General features: G+C 43.8%; 1 protein-coding gene across 2 annotated transcripts in view; it reads left to right on the forward strand.

Moving 5' to 3' along the window:
• Micu2 (mitochondrial calcium uptake 2) overlaps nucleotides 1-17,634 on the forward strand; it is a 78,819-nt gene that overhangs the window by 18,138 nt on the left and 43,047 nt on the right. For both annotated transcript variants that reach the window (XM_032918366.1, XM_032918367.1), the window contains exon 2: nucleotides 8,898-9,036. In XM_032918366.1, coding sequence (XP_032774257.1) covers nucleotides 8,898-9,036 — 139 coding nt within the window. The remainder of the gene's footprint in view (nucleotides 1-8,897; nucleotides 9,037-17,634) is intronic.

Here is a 17,634-nt window from a genome sequence, read left to right on the forward strand (position 1 = left end):
TAAAGGGTAAGTTTAGTGTCTATCCGTTCCTTTTGGAATAGTTCTGTTTATAACAAACAGGTTAAGTAAGAAGACAAAAAATTCCAGTCTCCCAGGTTAGATAAGGTTAGTGCTGATACATGACGGGTTGGGTGTGCAGACACAGCCCACACCTGCTGCTGCCGCCACAAGTACTCCACATTACAGTGTAAGAACAATATGGCTCTGACTGTTTGTTTGTTTGTTTGTGACATTTTGTTTTATAGGACTTGAGAGGGACATACTCTCACGGAGGCCAGAGGACAGCTAGTAGGAGACAGCATTTTCCCTCTGCAGTGTAGGCTCTGCAGATCTAATCAGGTCATAAGAGTTGGCAGCAAGCATTTCTGCCTACACAGCCATCTTGCTGGCCATTTTAAGAATCATCTTAGAGCTAGTTCTATCTAAGCCTGTACCATAGCTCTTTGAGGGGTATGTACATGTGCGTACATGTGTGTGTGTTTAAACAAGCTTTAAAAGGCTGAGTCTAGCAATAAGGATATCACATTTGAAAGCCTATTTTAAAAGACTAAAACTGGGGGTTGGGGATTTAGCTCAGTGGTAGAGCGCTTACCTAGCAAACGCAAGGCCCTGGGTTCAGTCCCCAGCTCCGAAAAAAAGAAAAAAAAAAGACTAAAATTGATCAGTCTCCCATGAGATGTAAACTTATTGAAACATGAATGCACACATACAAGGCAGTGAGAAAAAATGTTTTCCTGTCTGTTTATGGTGGTCTTTTTCTCTGTCTTAGCTTGACCAGATCCATTTTCCAGTATGACTGCATCTTAACTGTGCTCTCTTAACATCCATTGCCTCACTACTTCAGAATCTCCTGTTTCTTTTGGAATGTTGTTTTCACTGTTTCTTGCTGCCTTTACCTTATTCTTTCCCCACAGAATTTTGTTTCGGCTTTATCTTAGATTTTAAAGAGACATTCTAGCTAGTTCTGTTATTTGCTGAAAGCTGATGTGACTGTTCCCTGACGCTGTCCATCTTGATCTAAGTACCTGTCTGCGTCGTATCAGGTGAGGAGCACAGTAGTGCTAGCGCCTCCCGCCATGTAGTGATGAGCAGTAGCCCGGTTAGAAGGTGGCTGGCTGAGCTGGGGCAGATCCTATGGCCTAAAGTGCGTGGAAGTCCTCCCTGTGCTCGAGTTGGGGTTATACCCAGTGGGGAGTACCTTTGTTCTCTCATTTCGGGGTGCCTGCCAGTTTAGCTTCATAGTTCCTAGGTCACAGTTATTGTGGCCACGATGATGCTGGTCCTTCCCTGGACAGGACATGGGAGGAAAGGCTGACTTTGCACCGTTGGTGGGCACAGTGATGGGGTCATGAGGTAGGAATGGGAAGTACAATCCAGAAGCAGACACCCCTTCGTCTGTCCCTCAGAGTCCTGCGGTTAGTAGCCTGTGCCTGGCACATTGTTCTCCCTGCAAGAAGAGGCTGCTTCTGCCTGGGTTGTCTATCCTGCAGTTTCAGACAGAAAGTCCTTTAAGGCAAATTTTAAATCTTAAATTTTAGCATGGCTGTTTAACTTTGGGGTTTTCGGTTTTTTTGGTAAGTAAGAAATGATTAAGAACTTTTGCTTACTGATCTCATGAATTAGTAAATTTTTTAAATGACTTTTTGCTCTAAGTAAAAGTCTTGAGGAAGGTGCATTGTACTGTTTTTTGTTTTGTTTGGGTTGAAAAAAACTAGTGGGATTTTTGTTTGTTTGTTTGTTTGTTTGTTTTATGTACGTGAGTACACTCTAGCTATCTTCATGCACACCAGAGGAGGGCATCGATCGGACCCCATTACAGATGGTTGTGAGCCACCATGTGGTTGCTGGGAATTAAACTCAGGACCTCTGGAAGAGCAGTCGTTGCTTTTAACTGCTGAGTCATCTCTCCAGCCTGAAAACTAGTGTTTAGATCCAGTGGCCTCAGATTTTATTTCCTGTATTCTTCTGTAAAGTGAGAGGAAAACACAAAAGCCGAAGTGGACAGGAAGTGGGGCCAGAACACGTGGAGCTTCCAGCTTCCTTCATAAGCAGATCAGGGCCATCAGTACTGAAGCAGCCCTGGTGCTTACAGAGATTTTAGGCATGGGCAGCAACCTTAATAGTACAATTTACATGCAAGGTACAAGAGTCTGCCCTGTGGTACTTACCATTTTTGTAAGCAATTGATTTAATCTTGGATTATGATTTCGGTCACATTTTTCTCCATTTCTTAAATCCCAAATCGGTGTGTCAGCACACTGAATTTTTGCTCACATAGATTCTTTTCCTTGTGCCTCATTATGACAAAGAATGAACTAATAGTGAGCTCTTAAAATGTGTGTGTTGACATTATCGGGAAGATGAAGGCATGTGAACTTGGGATGTAGTTTTATTTGACGTGTAACAGTGTTCATGGCAATGTCGAGCGCTGTCTGCTTGTACTTCTCCAAAAGACACTCTGTTTTCACTCTTAGCTCTAACCATTCGCAGGTCATATAAACAAAGCCCTGGTGGTGTCCGTAGCGTACAGTCTACAGAGTACTTTGGATGTGTAGTGAGTCAAACTGTAATGCTGACTTACACAGCACAGTGAAGTGTGAGGTCTGGCCTGTAGTGAATCTTCAGGTTGCATTTGTCAGAAGGTAGTTTCCTCATAAAAGATTTACATTAAATGCTTTTAAGCGATACATCATCTGCCTACATTTTGAGCAGCATTTTCTATGTAAGTGGCTTCTGAAAGTTAATTCATGTATGGATGTATGAAGATAGTTGTTGAGTGTAAAATACACAGTGTATTAGAACAAACAAACGAGAAAGCATCCATTCAAAGATGCATTGTGCTTAGTCAACATGAACTGCATCATGCTGATAAAAATTTACAGAAGCTTGAAATAGAGTACATGGTAGATGACATTAATAGAAATACTTCACAGATGGTTCAAACTTAGTGTGTAAGAATTTTTTAGTTCTTTAATTGAATTTAGAAGTTTAAAAGGATTTACAACCATGGCATACCCTTATCAAAATAAAAAGTATGGAGTTAGACTTTGTATAAAGTCTGAAAAATTAAAATTTTTCCACTGGTTCCTTACCAACCTCAGATGTGATGTGCCGTCACCCTGACTTTGTCTGCCGTCTTGTAAAACTCACAGTGTCTCAGCATCACTCTGTCCCCCATCTTCCCAGGTCCCCACTTACGGGAACTTCTTGAAGATTGAATATTTGCTGGAAATTTATGTAGAATAACTACCTGAATTCAAAATAGCACAAAACTAGAAATCTGGGACAGTTATAATCACTACAGACTTAATACTAAGAATTTACTTTTTATTACCACACATGAGAGTGCATGTGCACGTGCACGTGTGAGCACGCGCACGCGCACACACACACACACACACACACACACACACACATACACACATACACACACACACTGCCTGACTCAGGTAGCTACCCAGAGTAAACAGGCAGATAGAGTGCCAACTGTTTATCACTAATCTTGCCTACCACTTTGGAAAATCAAAGCCATTATGGTAAGCTTTGTGTGGCTAGGAAACTCTGGACTTACTACCCCATGTGGTTCGAGAATCAGCCAATCAATATCTCTCTCTCTCTCTCTCTCTCTCTCTCTCTCTCTCTCTCTCTCTCTCTCTCTCTCTGTGTGTGTGTGTGTGTGTGTGTGTGTGTGTGTGTGTCTATCTGTCTGTCTGTCTGTCTGTCTGTCTGTAATCGAATGTACTATTCCTTGTATATGAACAACTGTAAGCATTCACTTTCTTGCTTGGCTTCCTGTCCATGGTTCCTCAGACAGGCTCACAGTCTTGTGTCAGCCTTTGCTTGGCTTCCTGTCCATGGTTCCTCAGACAGGCTCACAGTCTTGTGTCAGCCTCTCTAGAGCTTGGGTCACAGGCATATGTCAGCATGCTGGCCTTGCTGAAGACAGACCTTTTCATCAGCAGAAGCAGACGTCAACCGATGAAGAAGTGAGGAGCCGCTCACAAGGTGGCTGTTGGTCTTTGTTTGCTCTTGGTTTTGCAGCTAACCTTTGTGTCTTGAGGATGAACTTCTTCTGAGACTCTGGCCCTGAGGGTCACTGACAGGCACCTAAGACATTTGTCCTGTCTTCCCTTTCTTTCAGAGAACCCAGGGAGTGAGGTCTAGGGGAGGGTTTAGGTGGTAGGAAAGGGAAGGGAGAAATGTAATTATATTATCACAAAAATAAAATGAGAAAATACTAATATTGCTTCTCTTATATCCCGAGAAAACAGAGTTTTATCTTTAATGCTTTTATAACTTTTCTCTTTTTATTAGAGATGAACTTGCTAGAACACAGACTTGGTTTGGGCATCATGGCACATTTCTCTTCCTATGAGTATGAGTCTGTGGATGTTCATGTTTGTTGAAGCTCAGTATAAAACAAGCATTTATTGTTTTTAGAACTAAATAACCAACCAAGTTCATTAGATATGAGGATTAAGTGTAAGTGCTAGACTTTGGTATGAGACATCCTACTTCTGCATTTCTTTAAAAGCCCTAGTATTTTTATATATGGTGGCTATTAAAGATAGCTCAGGTGATAAAGTGCATGCTGTATAAGATTTGACTTGAGTTCAGGTTCCAGAACCCACATTTTAGAAGCTGGGCATGATAGCATGAACTTATAATCCTAGCACTGGAGAGACAGATGATCCCTAAGGCTTACTGAGCATTCTACCCAGCCAAATTGGTGATCCCCATACCAATAAGGCACCCTATCTCAAAGACCAAGATAGACAGCTCCTAAAGAACAATTCCTGAGGTTTTCTGGCAAGCATGTACAATCATGCTTATATACATATACACAGAGGGGAAAGTCTCATCCTTACAACATGGTGCCTTTTCTTCCTGTATATTTTGGTCATGTGCCTCAGAACACCACCATTCGGCAGGCTCTGAAATACCTGAGCATAGATTTGTGAACATTTATGACTGTTATGTAACAGTACTACACTAGGCATCTGGTTTTCTCAGCTACAATTTTGACGTTTTGACCTTTGTTATATACCTCTCCTGTCCAGACTGACGCTCTGACTGTACTTTCTGAGTCTGTAAGCCAGTTCCTTTATGAAGTCTGGTATGCCGCAAATGCACACCGATTGGAGAGAAGACAGAAACTAGAGAAAGGAAATCAGTGCCCAAAGCAGATTAGTTTATGGTATTGAAATCAACAATGATAACAAGGAAGGAAGGAAGGAAGGAAGGAAGGAAGGAAGGAAGCAAGGAAGGAAGCAAGCAAGCAAGCAAGCAAGCCACTTCATGCTTAGAAGGAAGAGAAACAAAGAAAATAGGTAAAGAGACCATGGGCATATGGGACCAGCCTGTAAAAACAGAAAATGAAGAAACGAAAGAACCAGGAAGGGCAGAGTTTGGATCCCCACCAAAGCCTGTTGCAGATTTGTTCAAGGCACTAGAGCATGACTTGGCAACTTGTCCTGTGCTATATGCTGTATAACCAAACACGGTCTGCAGCGCAAAAGCTGCGATGTTGGCATTTGCACAAAGCTGGCGCGAGGTGCTCTCTAGGTCCCTTTTAAGTCTTAAATCCCTGGGTCATTCTATTGCTGGAGATCACACACCTTTGTTGCAAAATGTGAAATTAACTAAAACTGAGCCAGGAACCTTCACAGTGCCTGAGGGAGCTATGCACACTGGAGGAGAGAAGGCGCCGGTGCTGTGAGCCCTGGAAGCTGCAATACCAATTTGCCAGGCAAGACATGCGCACGGTGTAACAATTACACAAACCACTGTGGTGGTAATCATTTGCCCTCTGACTGGATTTGAGGCCCGCTCCACAAGAGGGGACTCATGCCTGGCACTGGGAACATAGTCACAGACACCCCGTGGCTACAGGTTCCTAGAGAACTCACTACAGCTACTTACATAGATTGGCATGGCATCAAACTGCCTTCTAAGTGTTTTATTTATATGGATAGACAAGTACTACACCCAGTCAGCGAGGCTTCTCTTGACAAAGAACTGTGGTGAGTACAGAGACTGCGCAGGGTCCATAGAATAAGGGATGACTCAGCACTCAGTCTTTGATGGAGCATCTATACCACCCTCCCATGGCTCAGAGAACAAGAAAGAAGTGTCAGAAAACAGGAAAGGCTGCAAAATGCTGTCTTTTGGGCATGACACAGCCATTGCAAATATGATTGCATGACAGCAGAGGCTATCTGTGATTGGCCTGTACAAGACCGAGCCTGTCATCAGTCATGGATAGAGAGGGTTCATGCAGGCAAACCCACCTAGCTGAACTTTTGGCTACTAGTAAATTCTAGGGAGGAGCAGTCATTGTCTTCAATTATGTGCCCAAAGGTGAGCCCATAGGCTCATTTGGGTAATTTGAAACCCTTAGTCACACAGATGAAACTGGCTAAACTCAGTAAGTACCAAAAAAAAAAAAAAAGGCAATGAGAAAAAGAATGGGGTGAGAGTAACCATTATTTACTGCACATTTATGAAACTATTAAAGGACAAGTTTAATAAATTTATAAAGACATTCTGGGTTGTACAGAACTGTACTCCTGTATACACAGCTAATCTGCTATGCATCAGAGTGAGACAGGCCAAAGCGTCACTTCAGGCCCAGTGGTCCGCTTGAAAGCTAGGCAGAAAGAACGTGGGAGTTGCAATAGTACACCCTTAGAAAAATCACACAGTGAAGCGTTGTTCTCTTAGTAATGGCTGAGGGTTGCTTTCTTGACCATTGAACTTCACCTTGTAATAGGTCTGAGATCTGATCAAAATAGTTACAAACGTAAGGTAAGGCAAGGAGAGCCTAGCAAGTGAGGGACTAAAGCACCAGCTGTGGCCTTGGCCATCAGTCCAGCTTATGTAAAACAGCCGTAAACGTGCAGTGCACACTGGCTGCCTCTGTTTGATACAAAATATCCAAAACAAAACTGTATTGGTACATTAACTTGGAAAGTGATCATTTCAAAGTCCTTTCCCCTCTGCTTAAATGTGTAACAGCAAACCAATCTATACAGAGCATTCTATTCAACTCTGGTACAACCAGGAAAGTAATACATGCTAGTTAGGAGATGGGCAGCATTTAGCCTGGGGCTTCGAGAATGGCTAATTCAATCCTTTTCTTTGTGAGTCTAGAATCTAGCATTTACCCTCTCTCGTGACATCCTAGGAGCTAGTATGGGAACTTGTTGGACACTGAGAGGTTGGTGGCATGTGGCCTGTGCCGTCAGTACCTACTGCGTTAATCTAGACAAGCTTGTTGACCTTCACAGGCCTAGAGTCCTTCTTTTTTGAAATAGGTTGTGACTGGGCAGTCCAAGGACTAGAGATGGTACTTCTGCTCACAGCCTGACGTATCCGTGCCATGCGCTGACTGACTTCATTGCTGCGGGTTTTCTCTGCTACACAGTCCTGCACAGTCATGTGCATTCCCACTCTTCCTAGTGTTTTTCTGAAATTGGCACATGCTCAATTAAGTTTAGTTCAGAGAAGGCAAAGTAGCGATAAAGAAAGGGAGGGTTGGTAGTAAAGTGTGAGGTGGGAGCCGCCGCTTCATAAAGGAGCTAGAAAAGTGCTGTTGACTAGAGATAGTGAAGAACTCGGCCTCAGGGAGAGGCAGTGGAGAGAGAGCTCCACTGGGGAGGATAGAGAGTGTTGGTGCTGATGATGGAAACTGAAAGGCTCTGCTCTAGAGCGGATTTGTTTATTCTGGGGAGTAAGAGAAATTCAGAAAGCTATCATAGCAAATTCAATTGGAAGGGTGTTGGTAGAGGATATTGAAGAGTTTCGAACCATCTGCTGGTGGAGAGAATTGTCTGTGTGCAAGTGACCTACAATTCTATGCAAGCTTCAAGCTCAAAATTACTAGTAAAAAGAATCCTTACTTCCTCTGTCTTTTTGTTGTTGTTCACTAGACACTAAGATATTTTGCCAAAATGTAAATGGATGCAAACAACACAATCAACCATCCAGCTTCATAGAGTGGCACCTCCTTAAGAGCTGTCTCTTCGGAAGCGCGGCTCTGTGTGAGTTAGAGGTTCACAGAGGCTGTGGAAAGAGCTCCACCTCGGCCTCAGTGCTGTGCTCTGTGCGAGTTAGAGGTTCACAGAGGCTGTGGAAAGAGCTCCACCTCGGCCTCAGTGCTGTGGCTCTGTGTGAGTTAGAGGTTCACAGAGGCTGTGGAAAGAGCCCCACCTCGGCTTCAGTGTTGTCGTCTACTGTCATAACAACAATCTGCGCAGCCACAGGCCCATTCTTGTGTAGAGAATGCCTTTAGTGGAGCAGAAAGCTTAGTTAGAGAGGTCAGCTGTTGGAAAGCTTGGTCCTAAAGCCTGGGAAACCCCAGCAGCAGCAGTGTTTGACCTGTTCACATCCTTTCTTAGTTGTATGAGCAGAGCCCATTGTTAGAGCACAGCTGTGCATGCCTGAGTTCCCACATCTGTCTGGTGTGGTCATCTGCTACTTCCTGCTATCCCTGTGGTGGCAGTGGTTTCTGCTCCTCCTTGTTCCTACCTTGCTTAGGAGAGCACAACTTACTAAACCCTTACATGGCCTCTGTGAGTGTCATCCCTTCAAAAGATGGTCCTGTCCTACCTAGGAGACCTGCCACCACCTTCTCCCATCAGTGCTCTGTGTCAGTTCCCTCTGTCTCCATGATTTCACGTATTTGTGAATGCCATTCTCCCACTCGAGAGTAACTTTGCTCCAAGTAGTCATAATTGGTGCCTAAAAACGTAGGGACATTGTTGATATTTGTTCCGCGAATAATGTAAACTTTGGCGCTTGTCAGATCTAACTTACTCTTTAAAGATAATTCTCAAGGTACTTTGGTTTGGAAATATGCTGAAAAAATCCTAAATTGTTATTTCTTTTTCTTTTAGAAAAATGACTTGGGACCAATAGAGAAACTTTCTCTCCGCAAACAGCGGTTCATGCAGTTTTCCTCACTGGAGCATGATGGAGAGTATTACATGACGCCCCGAGACTTCCTCTTCTCAGTGATGTTTGAGCGAATGGATCGTGAGTGTTGTGTTGTTTATGTTGTTTTGTTTTGTCTTTTAAAGCTTAAACATGGGGTGAAAAACTTATTTTCAAAATTCACGACAGCTTTTTTGCATATGAATTATCATTATTCCTTGTATCGGGCATTTTCTTGTTATGATGTGAAAGTCAAAAACTTTCATGCGTATCTGCTTAAAAGTAGTTATTTTGTATGGATTTTTTTTTAGATTTATTTATTTTATGTATGTGAGTACACTGTTGCTGTCCTCAGACACACCAGAAGAAAGCATTAGATCTCATTACAGATGGTTGTGAGCCACCATGTGGTTGTTGGGATTTGAACTCAGGACCTCTGGAAGAGCAATCAGTGCTCTTAACCACTGACCCATCTCTCCAGCCCCCTGGATTTTTCTAAATGAGAAAAAAAAAAGTGAGTTTTTAAGATACCTAAAAATGTTATTTGATTAGATATTAGTTTTTAGTGGAATTGAGGTTTTAAATTAAGAAGAAAAATAGATTAATTATTAAAGAGAAACATTTATCAGAGTCATAATGTTACTGTGTTATTTTGCTGCAAGTAGAAAAATCCCAAAGGAAACAATGTAACCAAAAATTAAAATAATAAATTATAATTACTTTATAAATGGCAAACACAGTTATCCCATGATGGCAGGAACCCCCAGGTTTATCACCTGAACCAGCCCTTCTCACTGTACAGCAGATGTGTATGCACCACAGTGCCATAAGGCCTGTCGTGCAGACACTACGGAATGCTGGGTACACCGTAAGTAATTTAAGTACCGCAGAAGGCTGGTGAGGGCAAGGCAAGTGGTCAGAGCAGGACTGGGGGCACAGGGAATAGCTGAGCAGGGCAAAGGCAGTGTGAACATGATGGAGTGTCCCAGGGACACTGGAGACAGAGAGCTTGGGGCAGTCTCGGAGGTCACACTGAAGAACAAACAAGGGCTGGGTGGTGCGAAAGATCTTAGTGACTGGCTCACTCACCCAAGGAATGTCTGCTTGGCAGAGCTGTGTGAACTTCATCTTCAGGGAACAATGAAGATTTGAGAATTAGAAAATAAAGTAATAACATGTTTAGATTACTTTAATCTAGCTCAATGGAGGTTAAATTTAGCAATATGTGGCAAAACTCCAAAAATGTTGACCTACATCAGTACAGGAGTTTAGTTTGGGCAGGATGTGGTGGCATCCCATACTTTAATCCCAATACTCAGGAGGCGAGGCAGGGGGATCTTTGTGATCTACATAGTTCCAGGAAATAGGGTTATATAGTTCAAACCCAGCCTCAAAAACCCAAAATAGAGTAGTTTAACCTCTGACATGAACACAACTTGGACATTCTCCCTCCTGTCCTCACAGTAGAAAAAGGAAAAAGAAAAAAATGGTGAAAAGTATAAAATCAGCAGTTCAGGTCCATCAAGGTCACAACAGAACTGGGGTCATGGATCACCTTTATCTAAAAGCTGGAGGCAAGTAGAGGCAGTGGGTCAGTCAGGACTTGATTAGCTCAGAAGTCACCCAGCATCTACCAGGATCCTGTGTCAGGAATATTTACAGAATAATCGGTTAGCTTTCAGAACCTAAGTTTAAACCATCGTAAGAGGGGGGTAGCATGGCTCAGAAGGCAAGAGTGCTCAGGTATTCAATCCCTTGAAGGCATGGGAGGTTATCCCCTCTCCTAAATTCGTGCCGAGGCATGAGTGGGCACACACAAACCATAAACATTTATTGTTAATTATGTGTACATGTTCTGTGTGGGTATGTGCACCTGAGTACAGATTCCCTGTGGCTGTGAACTGCCCAGCACTGGTGCTGGGAACTGAACTCAGTTGAAGAAATAGCTCAGCAGTTAAGGGCATTTGATGTGCTTTTAGAAGACCCAGGTTCAAGTCCCAGCACCCACATGGCAGCTCACCAACTCTGTGTAATTCCTGTTCCAGGGATCCAGTGCCCTCTTCTGACTTCCACAGGCACCAAGCACACATGTGGTACATACATATACATGCAGACAGGATACTCACACATAACATAAAATAATACATCTTTAAAAAAAAAAAGCCTACCTCTCAGAAAAGATTAATTTCTTATGAGAGTTAGTTGATAGACCTCGCTGAGGGTACTGTTCTGCTCAGCTGCACCCTACTTGATGCACCCTCAGAAGCTAATGCCAGGGCATCCGAGTCTCCAGAGATGCACATGTACAGCATTCCTCCTTAGGGGTGTGTGTGTGTGTGTGTGTGTGTGTGTGTGTGTGTGTGTGTGTGTGTGTGTGTGTGTGTGTGTGTTTCCCTGAGATAGAGACACATGTACAGCATTCCTCCTTAGGGCAAGTGTGTGTGTGTGTGTGTGTGTGTGTGTGTGTGTGTGTGTGTGTGTGTGTGTGTGTGTGTGTGTTTCCCTGAGATAGAGACACATGTACAGCATTCCTCCTTAGGGCAGTGTGTGTGTCTGTGTGTTTCCCTGAGATAGAGACACATGTCTTAAACAAGATAAGTTCTAAACGAATGAGATTCAGCCATATTAAAGCAGAACTTTGTTCTCAAACCTTGCCTTAAAGAAATGTATTGACAAGGTAAAAAGCTGGCGGAATTTATAACACATAAGCTGGACAAGAGTTAATATTTACAGGGAGGCCACAGTTTTAAAGGAGGGTAGTGCACATGGGAGAGTGAGGGCTGGGTCATCTCCAGGTATGCCAGTGACATGGTAATTACTGCAAAGTGACATCACTGGAGAAACTGTCACTTCAGAAAGGGCCATTTGGCCTGTCTTCCTGCATGCAGCAAGTCATAAAGATCCTTTTGAGAGGGACATCCTTCACAAAGCAAAGCCAGAAAGACAGCCTTGATCATCAGAGTGGTGATGGCAGTAATTCATCACAGCCCCAATTAACAAGTTCTTTGAAGTAACCTTTAGTTTCCATTAGCTTCTCTCCCCTCTCCACCCCGCCCCGCTCCCCCATTCGCCATCCCCAAATGTCTCTTAATAATGTCCCTAGAATTTACCTTCGTCCAGAGATCCATTTGTCCTGTCTGTCTTCACAAATTGATTGTTGTCTAAATATCAAAGCAGCTGGCTCTGGTTGTTCTTCTGGCTTCACTTTCTGGTGAGGTTCTCCACACACGTCAGTTTAATAAAACAGCCTCTCTGTAATGCTCATTAGATCCAGCCAAGAGCCTGCAAAGGGCTAAGGGTGGCAGGGGACTTCCCTAGGCGGTGTGAGGCCCCAGCTTCCATCCCTAGAAGCCACAAGAAGACTAGCAGGGAAGAGAGCTTTCCCTCTTCATCTTCTCCTCCCTCTCTCCCTCTGTACAGCTACTAAAAATGGAGGGATAGATAGTCACAGAAGAAAAAGCAAGCAAATGGAAATAAATACTTCCCTTGTCTGTAACTGTGGTGAGAGAAAAGTTTACACTTGCTGCGTTGGCCAGTCTCACCCCAGAGGTTGAGGAGACTGCAGATCAGAGGTGAAGGGATCCGGGACTTTTACATTTACACACTCTTGGTAAGAATTGGAAATGGGAAGTTCCAACTGCTTTGGAAAACAACTTTTAACTGCCTTGGAAAATTAAACAACATTTTTTACCAAATTTTATATTCCTAGGTATATATACCTGATAGGAACACTTACTGGTATGCCATAGGATATATAATACGCAAAAGAGTGTTTATAGCAGCAGTGTTAGGTTAGCAGAAAAGCTGGAAATCGCCCACATGTCTACAGGAGAGAATGGATAAAACAGGATATGTTCACACCGGGGAATTCTCTTCAGTAAGAGTGAATAAATAGTGTCTGTTATGGCAATGGAAAGGACCCATAGAGCCACTGTTCACTGAAACTAATAGAAAAAAGCGTCTGGAAATGAGTCTGAGGTTTTATAAGAATCTAGAAATACCTATTCAAGTAAAGCCAACCAAAATGGGTAAGAAAATATTCAAATTTAGAGTACTTTAACACTGGCCCCTCCACCTACCTGTTACAACTCATTGAGATGGAAACTCATTCTAGACTGCTGCAGCAGGAACACAGTTCTCGGAGGACCACTGGGAAGGGCAGTACTTTAGTACTTTACGATGGACACCCTCTGCCACACACTCCTTATTTGTAGAGTGGAGTCTCTGCCTTGCATGCCCTTCCACTGGGAACACAGGAGACCTGGCTGCTCTTGCTCTGAAAGACAGAGTATTCAGAAAAAGAGGGAAGACCTGAGGTCCACTTGCTAGAGCAGCTATGATTGCTCAGAAAGAGCAGCACCGTTGTCCTCATGTTGGCTGCAGAACTCTGCCTGGGTGATAGAAGCTGGTTTAAAAAGTAGCTCTGGTCTCTCTCCAGTGGTAGGACCCTCACTGTAACATGAAGTAGAGACTCTCAACACTATCAGAAATGGGTACGGGTGAGCTAGGCACTAGCACATGCTTGTAATCCCAACACTCTGGAGGTCGAAGCTGGAGGATTGCTAGTGTGAGATCAGATGAACTCCATAGCAAGCAAAATCCTGTCTCCAAAAATAAATGAATAAATAAACAAACAAATAAATAAATAGGTCTAGGTTGTGGTAAAAGGGAGTTAGAGATAGGGTCAGTGAAGAAAACAGACTAACCTATGTGCTCACTACATAGGAAAGAGAAAAATGGGGTGCCCCCATGCATCCTAACATATTAATCACCTTCATGGGAATTGCTCCTTCATGGGAGCCTAAATTGGAAAGGTGACTTTGTAGAGCAGTGTGTCCAGGGTTCTCGTCAGTCATCAGGTGAGAGTGTCTGCACTCAGCACCTTTCAAGGTCAGAAAGGAACTCCAGAACTCCAAAACCCACCTGGTCCCTGTGACTGTGCTTGCAGCAGGCCTCGCTGAGGAATCCCCTCCAGTGCTAGTGTTATAGGACAGGGTGAGGCATGGTCTTACTAAGAACTCCAGCCAGACACTAAGCATGTTCCCAAGCAGTGAGTGACAAAGGGAGCTAGTACCCGGATTCTCTACAGTACGTCCTCTGAAGTAACACCGTGGGGCAGGAACTAGCTCTCTGCAATACATTATCTAAATATCCAGAGCCCAACAGCAAAAGGCAAGGACTGCAGAGAGCATCACTGGACAAAATCAGCAACAGAAATTGCTTGTGAATTGCAACCAGATAACAGATTTAACAGAAAAAGACATCAAAATAGTTCCTAAAATATGTTCAAAGAACTACAGTAAACTATAATTAAAGACTGACATTTCCACTTTTATTATTCATCGGAATGCAGTTAAATGATAGGAAGGCACTGAGCCAAATCAAGAGTTCAGTAATTTTGCAGACCAGATAATACATCCTTTATGCATATGATGTCCTTCATCCTCATTTTGCATCGTGGATAAGATCATCTTGGTTACATTCCTACGGAGCATGATGAACAGCAAAACAAAGAAAAACTAAGCCAAACCACTGACCCATGCCCTCTGCGTAAATGAAATGATAAGAAGCAATCTAAGATTTATTAGATTTTAAACTCATTTATCTGGCATTATCTTTTGGCCTTTTGGTAAATAGTACATTGTATTAATAGCAATTGATGGGACTTAAGTAAACATCTCTGCATGGGATCCGATAGACCCTGGCAACGCCCTGAATCTGGCTCCCCGTATCTAGCTTGGGTCTCGCCGTGTACTTCCTTACAGCACAGTGGTCCAACCTGAGCACCATCTCCCCTTTCTGGATTATCTCCTGCTGCACTCCTTTCATTCACACCCCACACCGCTTCCTGGAATTGTTCCAATTTCACAGTCTCAGATTTCAGAACTGCATCTGTGACAACAATTCCTTATCCTCCACTTTACCTGCTACCCAGTATGTTTATTCTGAAACCTCATAAAAATGTCTAGTGTCCACTGTCCTGTCATCCCAGGTCCCCTTTTTCTTTTCCCCTGTAGCCTCAGGGTTTGTGACTATCTCTGATACCTACTCTCCTGAACTGCTGGGAAGACACGCACTGTACAGGCTAGCTTGCCTGATCCTCCAGGTCGTACCTGTCACCTGTCAGCTCACTTCTGCAGCTTCCTTCATCCACCTGCCCACAGCCCTCACCTTCTCAGCTCTCCCTTGTCACCTCCTTCTCCCTGATGATGAGACTGTACCCATTTTTAGCTGATCGAATGAAGGCTGATGGTCAAAGGATCCTTTAGATTCCTCTGATGCTGCCCTAGCGAGATGCTCTTCCCTCCTCCTGTGCGCCAGGACGGACGCGTCTCTCTTCAGCTGGTTCCGCCCACCTTTTGTGCTCTATTGTTCTTGATCTCTGAGGTCTCCTGTTTAAAACCTTCAGATAGTCTCATGTTCACCATGACACTTAGACATTAGTGATACCAACATAAGAGTGTGCGGGATTATTGGAAGATCTCAAATGTACAAAAAGACAAGTCAGAGAACTGAACTCCAAGCTACTTCACGTTTAGAGGTGGAGAGGTGGGAACCCAGAGGAGAGAGAGCAGCAGCTCAGAACTAGTAGATAAAGGAGTGAGTTCAAATGAGGTTTTGAGGAAGAAGGAATGGTCACAAAAAGTACATTGAGAAGCAACCGAGATGAGAACCAAGAGTTAGTTCATCACTGGCTGGCAGCATGGGGGTGTTGGTGGCTTTTCTAAGAACCGCTTCAGTGCAGTGGTGTCAACACAGGAGTCTAAGTCCATAGGTGGGGATACAGAAAGAAGTGAGCACTGAGGTCATTGCCTAAAGGGAAGGAGAAAAGTGATATGAGAGATGGGGTGGAACTGTGCCCCAGAGGAGAGCTTTAACCTGGGGCTGCGGGGACAGTTGAGGCACAGTGAGATAGAGTGAAGGATTCTTCTAGAACCGAAGTCCTGAGGGAACACAGGTGAAAGAGCACAATGGGATCTGGAATCTACCAGACTCTTGGAAAGACCCTCCATAACAGCAGAAAGGGATCGTCGCCATCTCTCTGTTCTCCATGAGTGAGAAAGCAGTTACAAGTTGGAAGAAAGGGGGGAGTGTTGGGGGCTTACAGAAGTAGCCTCAATAGTAAGAGATAATGGAATAAGAAAGGCTGTAATTGCCAGTGACCTTACAGAGTTCCGTGTAGAGGCAGTGACATAACTCAGCAGGTAAAGGGCCAACCACCAAGCCTGACTGGCTGCATTGGATGCCCTGAGCCTGCGTGCTATGCGGAGAGAACTGACCTCAGTGCTGTCTGTCCTCCAGCCTTCCTGCATGTGTTCATACATGTAAAGCACAGCTGCCCTCCAGCCTTCCTGCATGTGTTCACACATGTAAAACACAGAAGTAAAATGTGCTTTTTAAAATCTAAGAACAAAGTCATTCCTGTGGGTATTGACAATGGATTTGAAATGAATCTTGCAGAAAGATTATGACTACTTTTCTCTACTGAACCCTACATACATGTTCTGGTGTAGATTAGGTAGAATCAGATCTAATCAGGGCTGGGGTCACCAAGAGCCAGTGCTCAAGTGAAAGAAGAGGGGGCTGCTGTATATGACAGACAGACAGGCTCTGATGATTGATGGTGGACGATTGATAGGGAAGTCATACATGTACAAATGAGGAATAATGGGAAGATAGAAGAGTCTGATTGTAGGGCTCACCAGAACCAAAGGCAGCCCACGCAGGATGCTGGAGGAGTACGTCAATGCCTGACTTTGAATATTGGCTCCACCACTAGCCCATGGGCCTCTGTTCCCACCTCGATAGGTTGAGAATACCAGTAGTAAAGAGTCAGTCATATACACGTGGGGCATGGAGAGCCCAGCATGTGGGAGACTCACAAGAGTAGCAACTTCTGCCTACATTAGCTCCTGTTAGGGGAAATGCAAAAATACTGACACCTGTTACATTTGAACCGCCCAGGGCTCTTGTTGTTGTTTGTTTCTTTGTAGTAGTGACTTTAGAGGAGTTTTTCACTGTTTTCTATGGTTTTAAAAGATCTTACAACGAGGGAGGATACACACAAGAAGCATTTCTAAGATCAGCTCAACCTGTATCAGGGGTTCAAACTGAAAAACAGGTTACTCAAAGCTGGTTTAGAAAACCACCATGGTGGAGTGTTCTGCCCTAACTTTTCTGCAGCAGAGCGAGCAGGTGTCTGTAGCTCTGTGAATGCAACCGAACTTCAGTCATTGTGGATGGATCTCAAAGAAAATGAAAATGATGCCACTCCCACCCACCAAAAATGTGTTCCACGTCTTGTGAGGCTCTTGGAGCTGCAGGTGTCCATTACTCAGGAGATTGGGCTAGAGGCATAGAAGTCCTATCACTCCCTTCCCTCGTACCAGCCTTTCTTTCTGCTCCTGTACTTTTATCAAGATTAGCTAAGTCTCAGAAGTATTTGAACATGTGTGAGGTAACTTATCACGGCATGTGTCATTTTGCTAGGGCAAAGGGTAGTACATGGGAGTCACAGAGACCTGGAGTCTATGATATTTGTCCTTTTAATTTATCTAATATTCACACCAATAATGACATGTGAGGAGGGCGCTGTGGTAAAAACCTGGAAGCTCAGCAAGGTAACTTTATTTCCTTAACTATATGCAAAATATCGAACCGCAAGCCTGATTCAACAAGTAAGCTGCTAGCTCTGTAGAA

The sequence above is a fragment of the Rattus rattus genome, chromosome 12 (assembly GCF_011064425.1).
Source record: "Rattus rattus isolate New Zealand chromosome 12, Rrattus_CSIRO_v1, whole genome shotgun sequence".
Lineage (NCBI taxonomy): Eukaryota > Metazoa > Chordata > Mammalia > Rodentia > Muridae > Rattus > Rattus rattus.